The 25,609-nt window shown below is 41.5% G+C and overlaps 1 protein-coding gene across 4 annotated transcripts in view; it reads right to left on the minus strand.

Annotated features, from left to right (window-relative positions):
* Positions 1–3,753: 3,753 nt before the first annotated feature.
* Positions 3,754–25,609, minus strand: part of RFX3 (regulatory factor X3) — a 128,730-nt gene continuing 106,874 nt past the window's right edge. For 2 of the 4 annotated variants that reach the window (XM_035140656.3, XM_060268982.2), the window contains 9 exons: positions 22,456–22,568; positions 21,827–21,942; positions 21,242–21,396; positions 14,233–14,330; positions 12,977–13,126; positions 10,754–10,962; positions 8,518–8,671; positions 7,004–7,046; positions 3,754–5,963 (listed from right to left, as the gene is read on the minus strand). In XM_035140656.3, coding sequence (XP_034996547.3) covers positions 5,725–5,963; positions 7,004–7,046; positions 8,518–8,671; positions 10,754–10,962; positions 12,977–13,126; positions 14,233–14,330; positions 21,242–21,396; positions 21,827–21,942; positions 22,456–22,568 — 1,277 coding nt within the window. In that variant the 3' untranslated portion in view covers positions 3,754–5,724. Of the gene's footprint in view, positions 5,997–7,003; positions 7,047–8,517; positions 8,672–10,753; positions 10,963–12,976; positions 13,127–14,232; positions 14,331–21,241; positions 21,397–21,826; positions 21,943–22,455; positions 22,569–25,609 lie in introns of all 4 variants that reach the window. The other 2 variants (XM_088658853.1, XM_088658854.1) reach the window with 1 other exon arrangement.

Raw genomic sequence — 25,609 nt, forward strand, 5'->3', positions numbered from 1 at the left:
TATAGGACGGGGGGGGCATATGTAATTGAACCGCAAATGTCTTATAAAATTCAGGTCTCTGAGATACATTTCCTACTTACACATGTCCATATACTAGCCTAGCAAGATTTCCCCACTATTCTCAGATAAAGTTATTTTCTTGTTAAGTATCTAATTTTAAGAACATATAGGTACTTTTCAATTCATGTTTCTTGAATCAAATAATTCCCCCCTAAACTAGTAGCAGTATTAGTTTGCTGTAGGCAGTAAATAGCATAAATGCTAGTTTGCTGCAGGCAGTGTTCTAAATGTATTCAGCATAAAATTAGATGTCCTCCTCAAATTCAAGTATTAAAATTGAGGAATGGATCTAGATCTTTGATGCTTAAAATGTCTAATATGGAAGGACCATAACTCAGTGGCAGAGCATGTGCTTTGCACGCAGAAATTGTCTGTTTCAATCCTGACATATCCAGGCAGGACTGGGAATGTCCCCTGCTCCAAACCCCAGAGAGCTGCTGCCAGTCAGGGCAGGCCAGTGTCTTTCAACTTCAGGTCCCTGGGTGTTGTTAGACTACAACTCCCATCATCCCTGACCACAGGCAAAGCTGGCTGAGGATGATGGGAGTTGTGGACCAGCAACAGACCAAGGTTGAAGAACCCTGGGATAGACAATTCTGAGCTTGATGGACCCCTGGGTCTGACTTTGCATAAGGCAACTTCCAATGTTCCTTTGACACACCTATTTAAGTGCAAACCAGGGTTAGATCCCAACTTAGTCATATTTTGAGCAGACCTATTGAAATCAAGTCCCACAAACTTCCCTGGGCTGACTTTAAGGATGACTAGGTCTAGATCAGGGGTCAGCAAACTTTTTCAGCAGGGGGCCAGTCCACTGTCCCTCAGACCTTGTGGGCGGCCGGACTATATTTTGAAAAAAAGAAATGAACGAATTCCTATGCCCCACAAATAACCCAGAGATGCATTTTAAATAAAAGGACACATTGTACTCATGTAAAAACACGCTGATTCCCGGACCGTCCGCAGGCTGGTTTTAGAAGGTGATTGGGCCGCATCTGGCCCCCGGGCCTTAGTTTGGGGACCCCTGGTCTAGATTCAAGCTGATGCATGACAAAATTTAAAATAAAATTCCCCCCCCCAAGGTAATTTCTTCAGTAGGATTTGGGGAGCATTCAGAGGTCTCTGAAGTAGGGCACAACTCCTTAGATTTTCTCAGACTTTTTGGGACCTGTTCCCCTGTTCATTATCTCAGACAGTGGTTAGGGCTGGGGGCACGGCACGTATCCTCTTGCCAGTGGTCTCTGAAATATTTGTACCAATCACATCAGCTTACAATGCTCAAAGGGTTAATGCAAGGCGTTACCATCAAAATAATTTCCTAACACTAGAACTAAGCACTGCATTTATGCTTCTATTCCAGTTTTCTTCAGTCACCAAACAACCTTGCAACAGTACTAACATTCCCCTTCCTCTTAACTCATTTTAACCATATCGATAAAAGAGACTGGCCTGTAATGCAGGAATAAGGGCCCAATTTTCACGTAGGGGCACTACTCTCACCAATCAGTGTTACATATTCCGAAATTAGTGTTATATGAAAGTTTTTAAAAAATCCTATATAAAATTATTCCATTATTGAAACAAGGTTGCAATTAAAAGTCAAACTTATCTATTTCCTTGCTGATTTGTCTTGAGAAAACTATGCAGTTATTTAATGTTTTACTGAAAATAATTTGAGAGAAGTGTTTCTGATGCTTACAAATACCTCGTTTGAAATTAAAGAAATTGTATGTAGATCTGTACATTCCTGAATGACGGTACCATTAGTACAAGTCCTGTTTCAATTATCACCACACACGGTGAACCAAATGTGGTAACATTGCACATTGGTAACTTTTTAAAAGGTGATCCATTTCTAAAGGAGTGTCGTAATTCCAAGTTGCAATACAAAAATAAGCACAAAGCAAATAATTTCGACAAGACAGTACAAACATTTGTAAGTTTAAAGTGACAGCACCAACTATTTTGCATTCCTGAAGAGCTTATGAAAACTGGGCCCTGCCTCTGAGCAGGACGTTTCAAGAGGATCCTCTACATTGATCACTGCAGTACTGCTACAAGAGCCAAAAAGTCCTATTTTTAAAACTTATTATTCCTTAAGCCAACTTTTCAAGAAAGGAGCCACACAAATCCTATGAGTCTATTCTCCTGCAATGCCATCAAGAGTTAGTCATGTCCAGTGCTTTTTTTTTCCTTAAAAAATGTTTAGGGGTATGCATACACCTGCCCCCCTCCCCCCAGAAAAAAGGACTGGTAATGTCAGCGCTAAGACATAAGATTAATATTTATGTTGTGAATAATGGTTAAATTGTGATTATTTTGTTTAAATTCATATCCAAGATTCAAAGCCCTCTGTGGGGAGCACCTGGGCTTCTTCCAGAGATTCTGAGGTTTCTTCCCCAAGGCAAGTTGGGGTGCAACATCTAAGGTACAAAGGATCTAGGGTGGGAAGAGGGATTTGGGGGAGCCCTCTGGGTTAGGAGCGCAGATGCACTTGGGCACATGCAGGGGAGTCTGGGAATCCCAGCCCATTTGGCAAGGAATGCTGAAAGGATATAGGCACAAAGAGTCGAGTGTCAGAAAGCTCCCTTGATGTGGCTTTGGGATTCCACGAAAGGGTCTGTGGGGACAATGCAGGACAGAGGGCTCCCCCGATTTGTGAGACCAACAGTTGTTCACAATAAATATGAAAGCAGAAATGATCAACTGCCACTAAATTAAGTGATAAAAATATGAACATTTGGATTGATCAAAACTAGTATTCAGAGCATTTTTGATGAATCTGGGGCAATATATGGCTGCAGAGATCCATCTTATTTACCTGGTTCCATTACAGACTAGAATGTCACCTTTTAATCAGAAAACTTGACATAAGATAAATTTATATATTGATCTTTTTGGCACCTTGAATACAGTGATCAACTAAGGTGGGAAGGCGAAAAGAGTTGACTTACAGAGGGTTTACAAGGCCTGTCTCTCTCAGAAAACTAAATTTGCATCTTTGTCATTTCGCTGCATGAACAAAATATCAACAATAATGAAAAGGACAATGATTAGAAAACATACAAGTTTGCCATCTCAAAGGATTATTATCAGCAAATAAATCTAATATCCTTACTAGAGCCTTAAAAAACTATGCTGAAAAGTGTTTCTTTGTTTTTACATTTAATTTCACTGTATTTAAGTGTAAACATTTCATAATGCACAATGAGAGGGAGTAAGTATCACAGCTTAGATTTCTTTAAAAAATGGTGAGGGATACAAACATGATGGATTTTGAGCGGGGGGGGGGGGCGAGAGACGATGATGACACACATTTAAATCACAGAGGGAACAGAATGATCATGGAATCATATCAGCATAAGTTAAACAATGTGGCAGGAATGACCAGGCGCAAGACCTCGCTTGGCCGGTCTGCCAGTGGGCCTCCAATTCTGCAAGTTTAAGAAAATTCATAAAGCTTGGTTTAGAAGTATAAATGTTTAAATTAAAAAATTAGTAAATCTTTAGAAATTCTTGAAACATGAAAAACCTAGGATCAAACTTGTGTGCTATAAATATACCAACAATTCCTCCTTGCTGTTCAAGCATATGGTGACTCTAACCTTAAAGATCGTCTTTCAGACAAATGACAAACAAGGCTCCTAATATTTGACTTGGGCCTTGCGCTAGAGCGTCTGTGAATTTTCTTTGTGCTTTCCTTCATTTTTGGTTTGTTTTGATCAAACTAAGGAAATTCAGGTATATTTTCAACCAATGACATGTTTAATCCATTATACTTGTAACAGGTCATTAGACAAAAGCAAAACAAAAAAAGCCCATATAGTATGATTTAACCAGTAAATGAAACAGCAGGCTGACCCCCCCCCCCCACACACATGTGCACAAATTGTAACTATATGCTGCTTTAAAAAGTTTTGCTTTCTTTACTTTTTAAAAATTAAAAGTAGATAAGGGTTTAGAAATATATATAAATTCTTGTTTGGAAATTGGCTAACCTATTTTGTTGACCTTTGACATTGTTAAAGCTAGTTTTGTTTTTCATACACTCCCCTCCCCACCAAGAAAATCTGATTAGTAATAAAGTGAAATTCAGCTATAAAGAAGAAATATGCCGTCACTCTAAGCGGGATAGTGTATCTAATAAATAAATAAAGAAAATCTTGATTTTTGAAAACTCTGTAACCTGCCCTTCTACTGTTTGGGGACTTGGGGGAGGAGGGGAGAAAGAAAGAAAGAAAGAAAGAAGACAGGCACACTTTGCTGAATCAATGCAAGAGTTATTAACAAGAAAATCTTAGCTTCAGTTCTGTTTAAGGCACCATGTAATAGCCGAGGTACAGTGATCCCTGATGTACATTCTTAAATGGCAATGGTCCGTCTAGCCACCTATTCAAATTCTACGCAATTGGGAAATAAGTACAAGTGACATGTGCCAGTTTCACTGCCTTTTAGACATTTTTGTATAAAATGAAATCCACTTAAGAACCAGGAATTATTTTGAGCAAAGTTACAATGCAGGTTGCTACATTCCTTGCATCCTATAAACTATCTTTAACAAGAGCAGCAGATTGAACTATCACGGGGAAAAGGACATGGAATAAAAAAAGTCATCTGAAAGGAATGGTTTCCTGCATGTCCAGTTCAGCATAAGTAGTACGTACACTTAAAAAATAATAATCAAGATGCTTTCCTTTTCTTTTCCTAGCTTCAGTCTCAAGCATCGACAGTCCCACTGAAGAGCAGAAAGCATCTGGGTGGTGGTCCCCTGTGTTTACGAGGTGCATCATCCCCCCAGCACAGTCCCGAATCTGGTGCAAGCTCGACTGAAACCAGCGGAGGTTGCACAGAGTCGGCTGCTTGGGCAGACGGCACCTGAAATCAGTAGTCTTAAAAGAGAGGAGTTGGTACGCAAATAACTGATTCTTTTTCCAAGAGGAAGCTTGCATTGTCTGTAATGGTGTTATGTGTACAGGAATTAAGTACACATTACCACATGTGATCAGAGCTCTCATTTATCCTGCAACCGTGAGAATCGCTCTTCCTCTGAGAAAGACGACAGTCTATGTTCTCTAGCGTCATAATAAATTTTCCAATATAACCCCTGAACACTCTGAAATGTATCAAAATAGCATCTTCCAGTTCTGTCCAATGAAAGCTGCCTTTCTATAACAAGTTTAATGCAGCGGCTGTCAAATGAGCAGGCCTCCAGTGTAAATCAAAGAGGAAAATTCTTGATATTTCAGAGTGCAATTAATTAAAACCCTATTTATACGAAATCACCATGACTAACAGTTAACATTAAAATATTTTGTAAAAACTATGAAAAATTAAATTACTTTTAATTATAAAGAGGACAAAAACATTAACATTAAGCTTCTCAAAAACGCTTCTTGACTCTTGAAACTAAGAAAACTCTTTATATTAAGCGGCCAGTGTAAAATGATTGTATTTACCAATTTTTTTTTCTTTTCCAAAAGAGACCTGGAGAAATACATACACTCATTTCATTTCACAACTCCAGTAAAAGTAATGTTCAAGCACAGATAAAATTTGACAACAGTCGACATTCAGACTTCTTTTTTTGCATCCCTCCCCTCCCCCATGATAAGCCCAACATCAACAGGGCTAATATATTCTGGAAAAAAAGAGCTTTAATATCTGTTAGACTGCAGTATATGTGTTTCCAGTGGCACTGCATTGTCTGATAGTTTGAGTGGCTGTCACAATGTGCTCATTGTGCAGAGGGCTCAGCAGGCTCTGCTGCACTCCGCTCTCCAGGACGGGTTGCAGGCAGCCCACCTGGAAGGCCTGGCTCATGTCACTCTTCTCTCTCTTGGCTTGCGGCTCTCCGGAGTCATCCAGCTCTTCATCCATCTCACTTTCAACTTCACTACCTTCATCTGCACAAATAAAAGCACCATGAATCCTGCAATCTGAAAGAGCCATATTATTGGGAGATGGAATTGTTTAGCAACCCGACCATTTCCCTAAGTATCAGCTGTTCCCAGTTTGGGACCACATCGAAGAAGAACTAGGCAAACTTGCAGGCGCATCTGTGTACCCAGTTAGTCAAATAATTCGCTATTTCCTAAACTTGCAGATGTAGGTTAAATTATTCCTGCATTGCAGGGAGTTGGACTAGGTGCCTCTTCAGGCCCCTCCCCACTCTACAATTCTATGATTCTGTTATTCTACTTTCAGTCATTCTAACTATCATACTGCAGATTCTGTCTGTATTTCATGGTATTCAAGATTTCCTGTAATCTACATGCCTATTATACTTCCGGTTTCAGAACTATATGTTTGCTTATGAATTTAAACTCCATTAAGTATATCATGCTTGGAAAAGTTAATATTGCTTGGAGATTATCTCAATGTCTACCGATATCACATTCTCATAACCTCTGGCCAGGGTTTGAACTGGTGTGCAGGTTCAGCATTGTGTCATACTGGTTTCATTAAGCCTGATTTATATTTGTCCATAAATTGAGATGGCCCTTCTGGCATTATTCTGGAACAGTTTTAAACATTACATGGTACACATATGTTTCACAACTTCACATATTACTGGATCCAGTGGTGCTTTGTATGAAAAGAAGGTACTGTTGGTACTCACCTGAAAGGTGTTTCTAAGGGGACAATAGAACACTACCCGTTTGCTATTTCTGCCTTTCAAACAAGGAAAGAATAACGATATCCCGCTTGGTGGGGTCCTAGTCTCCTCTGGAGAAATGCATTTCTGATCACGCAAGATGTCCCACCCCCACCCCCCGCAATTCTGTTGATTTCCAGAGGGTTCTCTGATCCTCCAAATGGATTTTGGGGGAGAAGAGAGAGCTGTAGCAGGGAGGTGAGATTAAGAAAGCCCCACTGCACAAGCCAAAGTCCACTTGCAATTCTCTGGATGCAACCCAAAATCTAGAACAAACTTCCTACTGACCTTTGTCCATATTTCCAGGAGACACAGCATTTAAATCACCAAACTGCAGAGGAGGAAAGCATAATGAATAGATAGATAGATAAATATTATTGTTAAAACTCCTATACTGCCCTCGATCCAAGCATTACAGGGCAGTTTACAATATACAAACACAACAATACACAATGCAGTAACAAAAACCCCCAACACCCCACAGGCACATTTAAAAGGCCATAGGAATGTTTCTGCCTGGCGCCTAAAGATATCTACTGAAGGTATCAGGCTAACATCCCTAGGCAAAACATTCCACAAATGAGTAGCCACTGTGGAAAAGACCCCTTCTCGGGCACCCACCCTCTGAACGTCTTGTGGAGAGGGCACACACACTGCATTATCTGAACATTTTCTTTTGCAGTCAAATCCTTTGACCCATCTAGTTGTCCCCCTGGCTCCACAGGAACAACTCAAGCAGTGATTGACCTAGAGCGCCACGGGATTCCCCCTACGTTCCGATCTTTGGGCTTCATCCCTCCGTCCTCTGGGCTTCTCCAAGGTTCTAAGATGTCAGGGATGGTAAGGAAATGTTCATACTAACACAAACCACAAAGTCTTTTCATCTGACTCTGACTTTTAAAAAGTATTTGAGACCAAGCGGGAGGAAAGAATGAGAAAATGGATGACAACCTTCAAAAGTAAGCATTTGACAACAGAAAAGGCGACAACAATGGTTGTGCTCCTTGACGAATGGAGGCAAGGAGCACTCTTTACCTACTTGGCACCTTTCCTCACAAGACACTCTTGCAGATTTTAGCCCAAGAAATAGAAATAACTATTGTGTAGTATACAAGACAAGCAAGAAGTTCCTTGGATAAGCTTTGATATGTCTAGAAAAGCCACAGTAACCAAATAGGATGCAGACATTCTATTTTAAGGCTTATTATTACTTTCAATTCAAAAGGCAGGCAGCACATTTTCTCAAGTTCTCGTCAAGCACAATTTCGATACAAAATCTCTGAGGGTGATTAGGAGTTAATAATAAGATCCCTATTAGGATGATAAGAAAGACCAATTTTGAGAGGGAAACAAGAACTTTCTTTACTCTAGGAAGAAGCAAAGGAAGGATGTGAATGATCTAACTTCATTCACTGATGTGCCATGCCAGGTGGACAGCACAAATAGTATCATTAAATATTATTATAATTTATATACCACTCTATACCCGGAGGTCTCAAATATGAATTTTGGATATTGGAAAATATAGGAAAATTATAGACTCAAAGAGCAAATTTTGAGGTTTGGTACTTAGGGATAAACTCCGCATGAACAGATACATTCTGACAAACTAGAACGAGCAATTCAGCAGGGTTTCAGGAACTAAAGTGTTAGATACTACAACTGTCACATCCAAATCTTACACGAAGAGATTTCAGTGCAACAATTATCCCATTTATTCCCCACAAGACACATTTATTTCTTAACTGAATATTTCTAATTCAATTTTACTAGTTGGAAAAGTGTTCTGGTTGTGGACTTACTTCTCCCATAACTGCAATAGGTGTCTCTCCTGTGGCTTGAGCAACACGATGTTCAACTAAGTAAAACATGTATTCGTCATACAACAGACGGATCAGATGAAACGAACCAAAGCTAGCAGCACTGCGCAGGGTTAAATCTCGAATAACCATTGAGCTGTATATAAAGAGAAATGGGAAATATGATCATTCCATAATTACTTCAGAAACCTCTGACTTAATTTCCAAAGTTATCCAAAATAATTCTGAAAAATCAAACCACTTAGGAAAATATGCTTATTTACATTGCATTTAGAAAGTTCTATTAATGTGTCAATGGCCCAGTTGGGATGTAAACATTAAACTCTGGTTTAGAGCAACATGAATGAACAGAAGTGAGCTTTGGGATTGTATGCTCACACCTCCTCCTCTGGAGCAGCCACAGGGAGATCTGAAGTTTTTGCTTCCTGATTTAAGCTAACCAAAGTTTCTTGTTACACCCAAACTGGGAACTCTGGTTAACTTAAACTACAACAAACCATTCTTTGATCCCAGTGTGTTTTAATAACCCATAGTTTAAGCTACAAACAGTCTGTCCTTTTGGGGCATTATAATAAACTGCAGCGAGGAAGCAGATGGTTCAAGTTTCCTCCTTTTATCTGTGCTGGAGTGGAAGAGAGAAGGGCAAGGTGTGAACATGAGGCCAATTCACATAATAATGATAAACTACAATTCACTGCACTGTTATATCCATTTTCTTGGTCAAATTCATTTTTTGTTGTTATGATCATCATGGTCATTTCAAGCACCACCAGAAAGAATTGTACATCCTATACATACTATATAAAATGTGCAGAAATACACCGTTAAAAAGCAGAGTTAACCAATGTATACAGATATACCTTAATATACAGACCAACACGAATCAGTTTCTATATTACATTGCTGATCAAACTTTGTTGTTGTTGTTTAGTAGTGTCCGACTCTTCGTGACCCCATGGACCAGAGCACACCAGGCACTCCTGTCTTCCACTGCCTCCTGCAGTTTGGTCAACCTCATGTTCGTAGCTTCAAGAACACTGTCCAACCATCTCATCCTCTGTTGTCCCCTTCTCCTTGGGCCCTCCATCTTTCCCAACATCAGGGTCTTTTCCAGGGAGTCTTCTCTTCTCATGAGGTGGCCAAAGTCTTGGAGCCTCAGCTTCTGTCCTTCCAGTGAGCACCCAGGGCTGATTTCCTTAAGAATGGATAGGTTTGATCTTCTTGCAGTCCATGGGACTCTCAAGAGTCTCCTCCAGCACCATAATTCAAAAGCATCAATTCTTCGGCAGTCAGCCTTCTTTACGGTCTAGATCTCACTTCCATACATCACTACTGGGAAAACCATAGTCCACCATAATCTTTTTGATGAACTTCTGTTTCTGGGCTGCAAGTGCAAATCTTACAACGCTGTTGGTCACAAACTTCTCCGGGGCAGGCAATTACTATGTGATTTTCACTCAGTCGTCCACATCAGGCACCTCACACATTAATTCCAGAATATACTTAGCTCTCCGTTCAGGATACAGAGGGCAATATAGTACATAATGATAAAGGTCTTCTACTGGCTTTGTGTACAAAGCCAGAATTTTCCTGCAGCATCCCTCCATTTTGTGGGTGAATATCACTTATTGTAGGCATACGGGTGAAATGATGCAACAAATATCTAGCCGTGGATTTGGTTACTCAGTGTTGTGCTTAGAAGCACCATGTATTACAACTCTGCATAGAGTCCCATGCCTAATATATGCAGCCTTTTTTATGGAAGCAACCTACAGCCAGCGTAGTCAACAGAAAGGCTCAGCCAGGAAAGTCACCCTACAGTGGCTGCCATAAACGGTAGAACTAGATTGACAATACCTATTCATTAACCACAAGGATCACATTACCTATATCAAAAATTGAGTTCTGATCTTAAGTATGAGGCTAATAATTATCTCAGCAATGATTGACTCATTTTTGGGGACCTACAAAGACATCAGATAGTTCCAAGGAAGGAAGGTATAAAAGTTAATAGTACTTCAAAGTTATAATTCCCAAACACAACTAAGCCTAAGTATACGTAACTGCTCTTGTTACTCTCCTCCACCTCTGAAAAAACTTTTAGGTGGTAAGCTCCCTCAAACATAATTTTTTAGGTGGTGGCAGCATATATGGTAAATGCCACACAGTTTACTTGTGTTGTTAGCACCAATTGTTCAGAGTCTCCTCAGACACTGACCTGTAGAAAGACCACTTTAAGAGAAATTGCCGCGCTGCTTTAGGAAAACTCGGCCTTCCTTCGTAGGGCTTCAGGGCTTGCATCATGACGTTGTCCAGCCAGGCCGCCCACTGCTCCAGAGTGCTCTGCTGCTGAAGAGTCACCTTGAAATCTGTTTCCAACCTCTGCACCATGTTGTCATCACACTGGCACACCCAGGAAGCCTGCTCCTGTCCCAGTACAAAAAAGGCAGAAGAAGAATCCAGTTACGGGAATTTAGAGGTGGCAGAGAAGAAAAGCAGCCCATGAGCACATCAAGGGACAGCAGGTTTGGTTGGGTTTTTTAATCTGCAGGGTTGGCAGCAGGCTCAGAGCTGCTGATCTCGCAGGGAACGATCTCAGCTTGTGCTGCACCACAACAAAGGGAGTCCAGAAGAGAGTGCTGCTGCTGCTGCTGGGACTGCTGCCACCACACTTGCTCTCCCTTTCCAGCTTCAAGCACCTAGACACAGCTCTGGCTGTGTCTACAAACAGCAAATCACACAAGCTCACAAGCAGGCGAGGAGGCAGAGGTGATGTAATAGCAACAGCAGCAACAGCAGCAACAGCATCCCTGTCGTGAAGCTAGAAGGAAGAGGATGGGGACCAAGGGCAGCTGTGCAGTTGACAAGGCCAGGTTGGCGGCTGCAGCTGTGCTGCGGCAGCCAGGGGAGGAAGGGAGGCCGAGGCCGAGGAGCTGCTCATCTGCACCTCAACCCTCGTAAGGCTTGGGTGTGAGAAAGCAAGGAGGAGGAAGGGATGGCATCTAAGGAAGGACATCCAACACTGAGCTTGCAAGTGAAGTAAGGGCTGCATTTTCAGAAGGGACATTTTGCACCCTTTTTTGTCAAAGGCCTGCTTTTTTCTTCCAACCCTTACTATAGGGTAGCATTTTTTAAGTCAAGAAATAGGTACAAAAAATATAAAGCTACATGAATTCCAGCTTCTTCCTGGGCAAAACAGACAGCACAGTCCTATAACTGCCCTTTTGCCTCCTAAAAGTGACCCTAGACCAAAGCAATGTCCTACTTTAGATCTTCTCCCTCCCTTGGTTGCAGGACTTGTGCTCTTCCTTTCTGAATGGACTTTCTAACTTATTTTTATGTTAATGTTCAGGAAGATTGAGTTGTCCACAGTCCACAGGGCTAGGCCTGAATTTGTCTTCGCTTGCTCTCAAGTGAGAACTGTAAGAACTAAATTGGCTTTGGGTGGATTATTTTGTGACAAGTTTGCCAAATCTTATGAGTAATTTGTACTGCAATTCCAACGTGGTTCCAGTTTGTCATTCTTAGTTTGTCAACTAAGGCTGCACATCTTAGTGAACATTTGATATCAAGTGCTTCAGAAGAACCACAGGCAAATGCTAATCTTTGCCATCCTTAGCTGCTAGAGGTGGGCTTATGGCAGCTCTGATCTACAGGAAAATCTCAGGGAGATTTCCAGTATATTACCTTGGATGTCTTATTCCCAATTTTTGACTAATAGCAGGGGGCAATGACTTTTCCCCTCACCCAAACCTATACTGTTGAAATGAAGAAAGCCTGGAGTAACCAGGCATTGTTTCGTGTGTGGAAGGATTGTAAGTCTCAATCAAAGCCAATTCTTTGGCTTAACATTCTTTAATTTTATTTTTTGTCATTTGCACTGGGCTCTGGTTGGTTGATCTCAGGACTCAAAAAAATGACGCCACAAGTCTCAAGTCTGATCACTGTGTGGTGGTAGGGCTAATGTAAGATCCAGTGAGAAAGGAATAGATTTGGGGGTGATGCAGCTGGAGAGAGAAGGGGTGGAAATTAATGGGCATTGATTCTCATCTCATGTGTATGGGTTATTTTAAGTAACTTATTTTATCATTTCAAATGCTCTACTAAACATTTTCTTATGACATTGGCTTAGAGGAACCTTGTCTATAGACCACAGATGCACGGATACTGATACTGGGAGACACCCCAGTACTTTGTCAACGAGCCATATGTTTTCTAAAAGTATGAGATTGGAACACCTGAAGGATTCCAAGCTGAAGAAATGTTTCACAATTATTTCTTTGCAAGGAGGCTGAGCTATAAACGGACAGGTTTCAGTTATGTATACCTTTTATATAGAAACGAAACATTTTTGTAGCCATTTTTGTTGATGAAACTGGCACTGCAAAGAGGAGGGGAAACAAGAGCAGTCATATATGTTTTCTGCAAACCTTCTGCCTACCTGGACATTGGCAAAATCGACACGGTTGAGGTCATTGAGCATCTGGTTGATTTGAGAAGTGTTCTGCAGAACAGCCCGCGCTGCCTGAGCAAGATGATTCAGAGATGTGTATCTTCGCAGAGTCTGAGCAAAGGCACTTACAGCGGCAACCTAAGGAGAAGGAAGACTAGAGCCTCACACACACAACACACAGGGAGGAGACAGACCAGGACCTTTTCCCTTAGGTCTTATCTTCACTGAGATAGACCATGTTCACTCCTGTCTATCAACCTTTTCTTAGAACGGGGCAGGCCCTGCTTGTGGGAGACAGCAGTGCAGGAATAATACAGCCACACGTCGCAAAAGGCTCACGGGATAAGGCAGGGAAGCAGGGAAAGGCAAGGCAAGAGTTCTGCATAGGAGATGGAAATCGGAGAGACCCGAGAGAGATTTTTCTACAAGAATTCATACAATCGTCTCCCATTCTCTGACTAGTACATAGGACCCTCTCTTGGACCTTCTGAAAGATGCTTTGTCAGCATACAAGGAAGAAGTACACAAGCAAATAAAGTGTTCAACACTGTGTCATATAAAGTGCCTAGTTTCTGACATCTGTAGAAAACTATGTATGTTGTCAGTAATACTGAAGCTGCCTTGAGTCCCTGTCAGGGTATAAATCAATATATACAGGTGCCCCCCACCACCATGGGGGTTTTGTTCTGGGCACCCATGCATATAAGTGAAATGCGTAAAGTGGGGAGCACCCTCCAAACACCCTCTCTGCCCCTCTCTCTACAATCCATACCCAAAATACTGTATCCAGAAACATCCACAACGAGAGCTGATGCTCTGGAGCCAGCAGGAGGCTGAAGGACAAGAGGGAAAGCAGGGGGGGCTGCTGCTGGGCTCCCCTGCACATCAGCTGTTAGGCAGGGAGGCTGAGCAGCCAAAACAAAACCCCGCTGAACCTCCGGTCTCTTCCTCCCCCCTTGCTGACATCCTCTTCAGGCTCTAGGGTCTCCTTGTGAGCCAAAAGGACTCTCCAGCTCTCTGCTGCCATTGCCAGGTTTGAATCAAATTATTTATTTCCCTGCACCATGCATAAATATGTGGTCATGTGCAAGGGGAGGGGACATAATAATAATGCAATTAAATGAAGGCTAAATTTTGCATGGTCTTCTTTAAAGAGATGCTTCTGGCATTGACTCTTAACAATTATGTTTTATTAGTGTCTCCGCAATGTCATTTTTGTTCCAAATTGTTTAGAAGGCATTTACCTTGGTTTGAATCATTCTCTGTGGAATATTGTTCATGGCATTGGAAAGCCAACCTTCAAGGCTTTTTGCAAAATTGCGAATGGCTTGGGTCAAGGCACCTATGCAAAAAAGAATACAAAACAAATGAAAAAAAGTCAAGGCATGTAAGTATTTAAAGATCAACGTCCTTGACTATTGCAACCACAGAGAACAGCGAGGGAACAAATGATAACCACGATAGGAACAAATAGTATAAATCCCACATAGAATTAAAGGTAATACTGCAGTCATCGAACAATGACTATCTAATGTTCATGGTTCCAGTTCTCAGCGAGGCAGGAAACCTCTATCTTGACTGTGCCACTTCAGATGGGAAGAAAGCACCATTTTTTGGGAGGAGCACTCCGTCATGGGAGTCGGCACCAGTACAGCTCAACACAGGTTTACTCTTGCACTAAAGACTCGGCCTAAATAAGGGGAAGCAACAGATCACTGCATAACTGCACGGCAGCTAGGAGAGAACAAGATCCACTCTAGACTGTAAGTACATCGTCAGAGAAAGGCCTAGATCTTGCTGCTGCTGCTGTGCAGTTCCAGTGCAACATGGCAATGCTGGGTTTGCACCTAACAGTAACTTGTGATTTGAACTTGTTCTGTTTAGAAACTAACCATTGTTTTATCATAAACTACGATCCCCAGTTTGTACGTAAATCTAAACTGAGATTCTCTAAAAGGAATCAACTTGGCAGAAGTCATCCTGCTGCTGAGAGGAGGATGGGGAGAGGAAAAGGTGTGAGTTTGGTGTTTGGCTTGAGCTCCTGATGGCTCATCCATACAGTGCTCAATCATGGCTTAGTGTTACATGTGATCCAGGCCAGTGACTCTCCTCTGAGATATTGATATTCACTCTGGGAGAGGGAAAGTACGACCTTTTAGATTGGTACTGACACAATTATGCAAACTGATTTTTATGTAGTATTTCTATTGATTGCTTCAATACAGATCTGTGTTATGCATTCTAATTTGAATTTTTATTTTGACTATTTTAAACCAAGCGCTCCTAACATCCTCAGGCAGTTGTTAGATTTTTGGGTGTCACTTGAATGTCAGTCAACCTCACTGAAAGTCTCCGTTTTTCTTAGAGTTTAAAAGTGTTCATTGATGCTTTAAAACACATTAAAATACTCTGTTTTTAAAGTGAGCACACATAAACTAACCCTACCTATTAAGTGACTCTTTAAAGATCGATGGAACACACACACACAAATACACACACTTTCTGTCTCACCACAATTCAGGGAGCCTCTTTATGCACCTACAAGGGGACATATTTCATGATTTCAATTCAGACACTTTTAACTAATGGCACCAATTATAAACTAGAACTAGTCAACAGCATAAAGTATGCAGTTTGCCTATGAAATTACAACCATGCACCCAACCAATGGAAATGGGAGTCAACTCCCATCACGGAATGGCATTAGAATCTGCCTTGCTGTTTGTCATGCCCTAATTAAGCATGCAGACTGTCTTAATTAAAGAGATGGGAAGTTTATAAAATTTTCAGTAAGTTTCTGGCTTAAGCAAGGATATATGCTGAGACATCTACGGTAGCACTGGGATAAAGAGAGGAAATTTGTAATTAAAATTTGACTTTCCCTGTATCTTATTTGCTTTCATTGATATGGGAGTTAGTAAAAGTACTGTTTTAACATTTGAAAGAAGCAATGTCAAAAGAATAATGTAAGCAGATCCTTCCCCCTTTTCCAAATGTTCCTGTATAAGAGCCATTGCTGATGTGCTCAAATGACACCATCTACACGGATCAGTCCGTTGCAGGTGTATGTAGAAGCACACACACAAAAAAAACACTTTAAGAAAAAACACTAAGCTCTCTCCCCGCTGCAAAAAGCTGAATGAGAAATGGGCCATTGAATGGTGACTGTTAGGGTAAAAAAAATGAATCTGAGGTGGAAGGGGTCTCTTGTAGGACAACATGGCTCACTAACTAGCACAGAGAGCAGGAGCACTCTTTTGTCGCATGTCTGACTTGTGTAACTTTCTAGGACTAAAATGGACAGGGCAGGCTTCTCCACCCTTCTTCTCACATGCCCCCCTCCAAGAATGTGGGGAGGGGGCTCTCATAAACACGCAGGCACACACCCCACCTCTGAAGACACAGGAGGTTCTCCAGATTCTGGCTCGTGTAGATTACCAAGGGCAACTTCCTGTGTGAAACACTAGCTAAATATTAATTACTAGTACTAAAACCGGTCATAGTAGTTATCCATAAAAAGCTCTGTGCTCTTTTAAAATAGCATGAATCATATTTAAGTTCAATTACTAATGAGGCTTGAACAGCTCCAGAACACCTACCTATGAAATAATCAGTCTGTTAAAACACACAGCACATTTCTTTCTACAGAGATATCATACTTTCGTTGCTTTTCAGTTGTTTTCTAATGTTTTAAACTGATTTCAATTGGAGTGTGTGTGTTGGGGGGTGAAAAGCAGGATATAAATATTTAAATAAATCAACCAAAATAACAATTTGCAGACATGACTATCCTCAATCGCTGCAGTGGAATAAATAGTTTTTAGATGTGTGTTTGCCTATGCGAAAGAAAGATAAGCAAACACACAGGTAATGTTAGATAGTTGAGGATTATTTAAGCGGACCCCCCCCCCCCACACACATATATGAGTACTGAACAAAATATATCTAACATGATTTCAAATTGTGCTGCATAGTGGTACTAACATATGATACCAAAAAAAGCAAGAAAATATTTGTATCAAGATTTTAGCACTCACAAAGAAGTCCCCCCCCCCCACTACCAGAAATAAACTATACAAAAGGCACAAACTGAATTTCCAGGTTTCTGAAGGGGTTCCAATTTGAATTTCATAATTCCTTTAGACTTGTACCAAATCTTTACAATACAATTTTATTTCAGTAACAACTATATGAAAAACGGCCTCTTCTCCATTAAGCAAGATACTCTGCAGGACACAGTGTTTATCTGGGTGACTACAGAACCCCTGCACAAACAGGCTCAAAAACTGCACAGGGAGCCTCTAGAAGAGGAGGTTTGTTGCTAACCTTTGTGGCAGGCTCACAATGCAGGAACAGGAGGGTGCTGGGGGGCAGGACTTGTCCATGTGCCCCCACTGCCCTTTGCATGAGAAAACTAATGCCCTGGTGCTCTTCCGAAACCTGCTCAGACATGGTTATCGGGCCAACCTCTTCTCCAAAGAATTGACTTCATTTCTGTGCAATTTCACTATCCTCCTTGCACACCACTGTTGTCTAACAGTCCAACCACCTCTCTTGCAGGTTTTGGGTTTTGAGTTATTTAGAGGGCTGTTGTTGGGGTTGTTGGTTTTAATCATTCCAACACCCTAATGTTTTTAGCCATGTGTTCTTCAAAAAATATAGCCAGGGAACACTGACAGATTTCCCTGTAATGGTTAAGGATAATTGGTCAGAAATGTAGGAGAGGAAGGTCTACAGAACTACAGAGGGAGGCACCAGCCTTTGGCACCAGCCTTCTTTCGTTGAGGGGGAAGTCTGAGCAGGGCTTTTAAGCACATTCAGCTGGACAGGCTTGCAAGCCCCCTTTCGCCCTTCCTGCTGAATACAAGGAGACTTCCCAATGGGCAGGGGCCTCCAGCCTCCCCTCCCTCTAGCTTAAGCTCTCACACTTTCTTGGGAATGCAGAAATACACTTAAGGCTAGAACCAAGAAAAAGTTCAAAAATAAAGATACTTCTCTGGTGTTCAAAGAGCAGTATTTGTTTGGGGCCTACGAAAATGACTAGATGTCTGTGATGGCTTTTGACAATATTTTGTCACATTTGCAAGGTTCAGTTACATATGCAAATTTATTGTGAATCAAATGTGGCAACTATATTGAGGGTAAAACCAGTATAGGGTCAAAAGGCAGTGATTTTTGGACCACTCTGCTCTCAATACTGAATAATTCTCAATTTCTCTATGCTGTACCTTTAAATCTAATCTAGTATTTTCTATCAGAAACTCATTTACTTAAAACATTTAATAGCCATCACTTTGCTTTGAGATGGTTTAGAAGTAGAGCAACAATAAAAACAACATTTTTTTAAAAAACAACAACATGCTCCATCATGGCAACTTTGGTTCAGTTAACAAGACTTCAGTTTCCTGAAAGGACCAAATGCAAGAGTGGGAAACTCAAATAGACTGTAGGACCAAACTCTCCACCTGGCAAATACCCAAAGGCCACATTTGTACTCTTTCCACAGAAGTCAATTGCACTTGCGTTCAGCACCAAAGGGTCATCAATTCCATCTCAGTTGGACACTAACATCTGAAAAATGGCTTCCTGCCCTGCCGTCTAAGCTCCTTCCCAGATGCGACCAACTGCCCCCACAAATCCTCCCACTTCTTCCACCCTCCTCCATCCACACACTTGGCAACTTGGCCTGACTTTCTCCATCTACTCTATGCACTTTCACAAGGGGGCCCCGTCTGGCAAATGCCCAGTGCTCCGCTCCGCTCCATGCCAAGGCGCTGCACACCCCTCCACGCCGCCTGTTGGCACTCGGTCAGAGGCAGGAAGAAAGGCTGCTGCCATTTGCCCTACAAGGGCACCAACGTCCGGCCCTTGAAGACAGTTCAGTGGTTTATATAATGCAGCAGGAATCCCCAATATGGTCCAGGGCACACTTCAAGGGTCTCTCAGTGCTTCCCAACCTTACATTTGACCCCTCTGATGTAAGAAATAGGTATGACAGTCCAATATTTTGAAAAAGAATGTTGATCTCATTATACATCCATCTTGCTTATAAATGGGGGGAGGCCCTTTTTCTGCAATATTGATTGAGGTAACTATGATTCTTTGATCTTTAAGACAGGATCTCAAACTCCTATTTCATAATTGTGGAGGAAATCAAATCAGTAGTTAAAATGCAACTTTCAAATATCCCAGAAATTGTTTTCTTGGATCAATCTCTGTTCTCCTTTGCCATTCCTGCCTACTACTGAAAATGGCCTTGCATTTTACAAAGGAAACAAGCAGAAGGTTGGCAAACCACCTCTAAGTAGTGAAAGGACACCCAAGGAACATTGACGCGCCCCTCCCCCCCCAAAGTGAGGAGTTGTTGGTAGCTATCTGAATTAAACCTGGTTGGCTTCGTCTTATTCAAGAATGGTTCTGAGGATGTCGAATCGTCACCCAGAAGAGTCTCCATTTCACAACCCATGCTATTACACAAATTTCAAACAAAATCCTTTCATGCCTGTTGCTTTCACTGCATGTTTCAAAAGCTAAGCAATTGTCACACATCTGTGTATATCAACTCTCTGAATTTCAGAAAAATGTTGAAGGCATTCTTGGCATTTAGACTGTGTTTTATAAGAACACTCAGGTTTGTGCCACAAGTGTTATAAATATCTTGTTTGCAGGTGAAGGGCAGTAGCATGTTCTTGCAAAATTGGATATGCATTTTTTCTGAACATTTTGTAACAACTGTAACAACTCTGTAGCTTTTATAATCCCTTCAAGAGAAAATAGTTTTGTTCGCTCCTGGTCTCTTTGAGGCATGAGTGCATCTAACTGAACTACAAAATAATTGTTCACAGAAAGAACACAATGCTTGTGCAGTTATATGGATTTCCTCCCCCGCAGAAACCGTTAACCTTTATTGTTAATGGGGAATAAATTCCTAAGTATTTATCACAGTGCCCAGAACACATATAATGTTTTATAATGGAAACCAGCTTTTCTAGAACCCAAAGTAAATCAGCTTTCTATACCAAACAAGAACAAACTACACTGCAACAATCTGAATAATTCTATGTCTAAAAGGGAAATTTTCATAAGTATAACTATTTGATAATGGCTGTCTAGCTGAAGTGTAATATTTACAATTAGATGGTAAGTCTACCCTGTGAGACACTCCTGGCTTTTTAAAATAAAAGATTGAGTGAATAGAGAAATGAATGAGGAAAATAAAATGTTAAGTCTCACATTTCTGACGATACAGTTAACTAATAAGATTTGCAACCAACTAATTCCGGTAAATCTTTTATAAGTAATATATTAAAGTGGGTTCAAATGCTCAACTAACATGTTTAGCCACGGTATTCCTCTATAGGCGCCAGGCCAAACTCTGGTCCAACCATACAGAGAGACAAATGTGCACTCAGGTTATATGTCAGTAAAACCAGGCCAATGAAAAGCTACTTTTCAGTTCTGATTACCCCGACATGTTACACAACTGCACAAGTGCCACTTGACATAGACGTAGACCGTATCTGGACATCATGCATAGACCATAGTTCCTGATGAGAATGAGGGGCAATGGACCTTGTGCTAGCGCTCTCTCTCTCTCTCTCTCTCCTGCTTCTCTGGTGTGTCTTTGAGGGGGAGTTTGGGAGCCTTTATTTCCAATTTCAACTAACCTTCGTTTAGCATGTCATCCAAACTCTAAACTATGGCATGTTAAACCATACCTGTTTAATACGAATGGTTTGAAGTTTGCTATTTTCAACTGACAACAGGTTGGGATGACAGGGAAAGCTACAATTACTCTAAAGAAGAAACAAGAGCTTCTGAATTCCATGGACACCCAAGCCCAGAGCTCATTGTGGCTCATTCTCATCACATTTAAGCCATGGCTTGGTGTGTCATTTGAACAGAACTACATACCCAAGCCTTCAACATTTTAATGTTATCATGTGGACTACAGGAAGAGCTCAAAGGAATGTGGGGATTTTCGTTATGACAAAGCATGTATTGCCAGGGCAGCCAAAAACATATACCACAAGCATGTTGAAAGCTACTTTTTTCAAAACCACAGAATTATATTTTAAGCAGTATTTATTATTTTAAGGTATACCTTTATATCATGTAAATAAAGTGAGCACACCCACGCTACTTCTGAAGTCTTTAAAGTCACTCCTACAGGTTTCCTTGGGAGGCACTGAAGTCACAAGATCACCAGAAGAAAAAGAAATCCTTACAAGACGTCATCTATATTCAACTTACTAGGAATAGGTCTAAGGACGTCAGGAATGAGAATCTCCACCAAAGTCTGGTACATCACATGGTCACAGTTACACATCCATTTCAGAATTGACTCATTTTTGCACAGAGTAATCAGCTTTGCTTTCGGAAGTCGACTTTCTATTTCACTCAGATTGCTGGTGTGAACAAATGTATCAAATGAATAAATGAAAATGCATTTACATGAAGATAAAAAAGAAGAACAATGGAATTCAAAGTTTTTAAAAATAAACATTAGGAATGTCTGAAACGCACCCAACTGCCCCGAGGCACTTAGTGTTGTAATAATGGCTGGTACGTGGCCTCCAGAGCTTTAGTCGAAGAGCAGCAGTGATAAGAATGGTCTTTGGGTTGGATATTATTTCATGAGAAAATAACTGGGCCTCTTCCCATAAAATAAAATGGTATGCGTACAAATATAAACTGCAGTTATCATAACATGGCAATTTAATCTAGTAACAAACTGCAGAGATAGCATTCCTATTTAGTATGTAAAATTTAGATTTCTATTTTATTTGAAAACAGCACTTAAACTATTCACAAACTTTGAATAAAAGGATTACCAACCTTGGTTCAGTAATAGTAGTGCCATCGGTGGTTGTTGTGGGAGAATAGCGCCAGAAAGTCTGCCACAATTTTTCTATTAGGCTAAACTGAAGGTTCACTACAACATCCAATATTGCCTAAAAATACAACAAGATACCAGTATTCCTTAACAGAATGCATGAAAAATATTGAGCAGTCTGTCTGCAATCCTGAATACTTAAGGGAGCATGATCTATTGAATTCGGCAGGACTTCTTTCTGAGTAAACATGCGTAGGATGTATCAAAGGACGTATCAATTGTCCAGGATTGTGTATTTTGAATTCAGTTAACATCACATTCATAACTAAAATTTTAACACAACAGCAAACCAAAGACGGACACATGTGGCATCGGCATATTGCTGATCTACTCTCAACTGTCCTGGGGTGTGTGGGTGAAAGCAAGCCGTCAGAAACACCCTGTATTTTGGCCCACAACCACGTTTTACCAAACACACACAAATTTAGCAAGCATAATGTTAATTCTCTGAAGAATATTCTGCTTTTCAGGCAATGGAGAGCCTCCCGTATCTGATGTTTTCCTGTGTATCATCCCATCATGAGCCCTTGAGTGCATGAGAGGAAGCCATTGTCGAATCTTCCTTCCTTACCTCACAGTGCTCTCGATAGAGACTCTGCAATGACTTAATATCCTCAAATGTAGTCCCATCTGGCAGAGAAGAGATTTCAACTTCTCCGAACTCTGGAAGTGCTCGAGACGCATCTGTTTCCATGGCAACGCAATGAAAGAAAAATATTGTAGTGTGTGTCAATCCCACTTTAATTAGGGAAACATTTAATGATACAAAGAAATAAATATCAAAAGGGTCACAAAGTGTTGGACTAAAATTTGAGAAGGTGTAAGGTTTTTATGTTTAATAGGTTGCAATTAAAAAGGAATCAAAATTTTATTCTTCTAAATTAAAATTCTTAAGCGAAGGGAGCCAGATCTGCTAAATTGTATATGCTGGATCCATAGGAATTAAGAAATACTTACACAAATTCTAGGATTACTGACTGAATTCTTTGAAGGTTTAAACCAGCTGTAATCTTACTAAGATCAAGTGGTGCATAACTTACCTGTCTGAAAACCTAGCTAAAATTGTGAATAGACAGAGGCCTGAATTTAGAGATAGATGAGCAGAACTCTGTGGGTTCAAGTTACAGGTAGGTAGCTGTGCTGGTCTGCCGTAGCTGAAACAATATTTAAAAAATCCTTCCAGTAGCACCTGAGAGACCAGTTAGGTTTGTCATTGGTATGAGCTTTCGTGTGCATGCACACTTCTTCAGATACACTGAAACAGAAGTCACCAGACCCTTATGTATAGTCAGGGGTATTACTCAGAAGGGTGGTGGGAATGGGGGATTGGCTGATAGGTGTGGTAAACCTGTTGGTGACTGTTAACGACTGCAATTGGTCTTACAGAAAAAAGCAAGGGGTGAGATGGCTAAAAATAACTTTATCATGTAAAAAAACCATCTTTAGACCCGGCCAATATGGCCAACTATCGCCCAGTCTCAAATCTTCCATTCTTGGGCAAGGTGATTGAGCGAGTGGTTGCGGAACAACTCCAGGCACGCCTGGAAGAAGCGGACCATTTGGATCCCTTCCAGTCAGGATTCAGGCCTCATCATGGGACTGAAACTGCCTTGGTCGCACTGGTCGATGATCTCCGGCGGGCTAGGGACAAAGGTAAGAGCTGTTTCCTTGTTCTGCTGGATCTCTCAGCGGCTTTTGACACCATCGACCATAACATCCTTCTGGACCGTCTAGAGGGCTTGGGAGCTGGGGGCACTGTCATGCAGTGGTTCCGCTCCTTCCTCCTGGGCCGTGTTCAGAAAGTGGTGGTGGGGGATGAGTGTTCAGACCCCTGGGCGCTCACTTGTGGGGTGCCTCAGGGCTCTGTCCTCTCCCCCATGCTTTTTAACATCTATATGCAGCCACTGGGAGAGATCATCAGGGGGTTTGGGCTGGGTGTCCATCAGTATGCTGATGATACCCAGCTCTACCTCTCTTTTAAATCAGAACCAGTGAAGGCGGTGAAGGTCCTGTGTGAGTGCTTGGAGGCGGTTGGAGGATGGATGGCGGCTAACAGATTGAGATTGAATCCTGACAAGACAGAAGTACTGTTTGTGGGGGACAGGAGGCGGGCGGGTGTGGAGGACTCCCTGGTCCTGAATGGGGTAACTGTGCCCCTGAAAGACCAGGTGCGCAGCCTGGGAGTCATTTTAGACTCACAGCTGTCCATGGAGGCACAGGTCAACTCCGTGTCCAGGGCAGCTGTTTATCAGCTCCATCTGGTACGCAGGCTGAGTCCCTACCTGCCCACTGACTGTCTCTCCAGAGTGGTGCATGCTCTAGTTATCTCTCGCTTGGACTACTGCAATGCGCTCTACGTGGGGCTACCTTTGAAGGTGACCCGGAAACTACAACTAATCCAGAATGCGGCAGCTAGACTGGTGACTGGGAGCGGCCGCCGAGATCACATAACACCGGTCCTAAAAGACCTACATTGGCTCCCAGTACGTTTCCGAGCACAATTCAAAGTGTTGGTGTTGACCTTTAAAGCCCTAAACGGCCTCGGTCCGGTATACCTGAAGGAGCGTCTCCACCCCCATCGTTCTGCCCGGACACTGAGGTCCAGCTCCGAGGGCCTTCTGGCGGTTCCCTCATTACGAGAAGCCAAGTTACAGGGAACCAGGCAGAGGGCCTTCTCGATAGTGGCACCCACCCTGTGGAATGCCCTCCCACTAGAGGTCAAAGAGAACAATTACCAGACCTTTAGAAGGCATCTCAAGGCAGCCCTGTTTAGGGAAGCTTTTAATGTTTGATGGATTTCTGTATTTTAGAATTTCTGTTTTTTTGGAAGCCGCCCAGAGTGGCTGGGGGAACCCGGCCAGATGGGCGGGGTATAAATAATAAATTATTATTATTATTATTATTATTATTATAATGAGATAAGAATCCAATGGCACTGTTGGCACTGAGCCGCATGAAATGGAAATCCATCAACTTCACCAAGAAACTTGCACAGGTACAGACTGACATCTTCTTTCTGACTAAATGCAAGAACCTGGACATTATACCTAAGGGCCTAGAATTAGGAACCCTCTGCAATATATGCCATCAAATGCCAACAGTGCCCTTCAGCTCTCTATATTGGACAAACAGGCCAAAACCTACGCCAAAAAATAAATTGACATAAATCTGAAGAATATGAATAAATCTGAAGGTATCTGAAGAAGTGTGCATGCACACGAAAGCTCATACCAATGACAAACTTAGTTGGTCTCTAAGGTGCTGCTGGAAGGAATTTTTTTATTTTGTTTCGACTACGTCAGACCAACACGGCTACCTACTTGTAACTGGACATAAATCTGACATCAGGAATCACAAGACAGAGAAACCAGTAGGAGAACACTTCAATCTTCCATGACATTCTATACAAGATTTCAAAAGAATTTCAGAAATAGACTGGAAAGAGAAGTTGCTGAATTGCAACTTATTACCAAACCTAAAACCATGGAGAGACCTGGTCTGAATAGAGACATTGGATTCTTATCTCATTATACATGATAAAGCTATTTTTAGACATCTCACCCCTTGCTTTTTTCTGTAAGACCAATTGCAGTCGTTAACAGTCGTCAACAGTTACAGGTAGGTAACCGTGTTGGCCTGGCGTAGTCAAAACAAAATAAAAAAATTCTTTCCAGCAGCACCTTAGAGACCAACTAAGTTTGTCATTGGTATGTGCTTTCATGTGC

Source organism: Zootoca vivipara, chromosome 15, assembly GCF_965207765.1.
Source record: "Zootoca vivipara chromosome 15, rZooViv2.hap1.1, whole genome shotgun sequence".
In the NCBI taxonomy this organism is placed as follows: domain Eukaryota; kingdom Metazoa; phylum Chordata; class Lepidosauria; order Squamata; family Lacertidae; genus Zootoca; species Zootoca vivipara.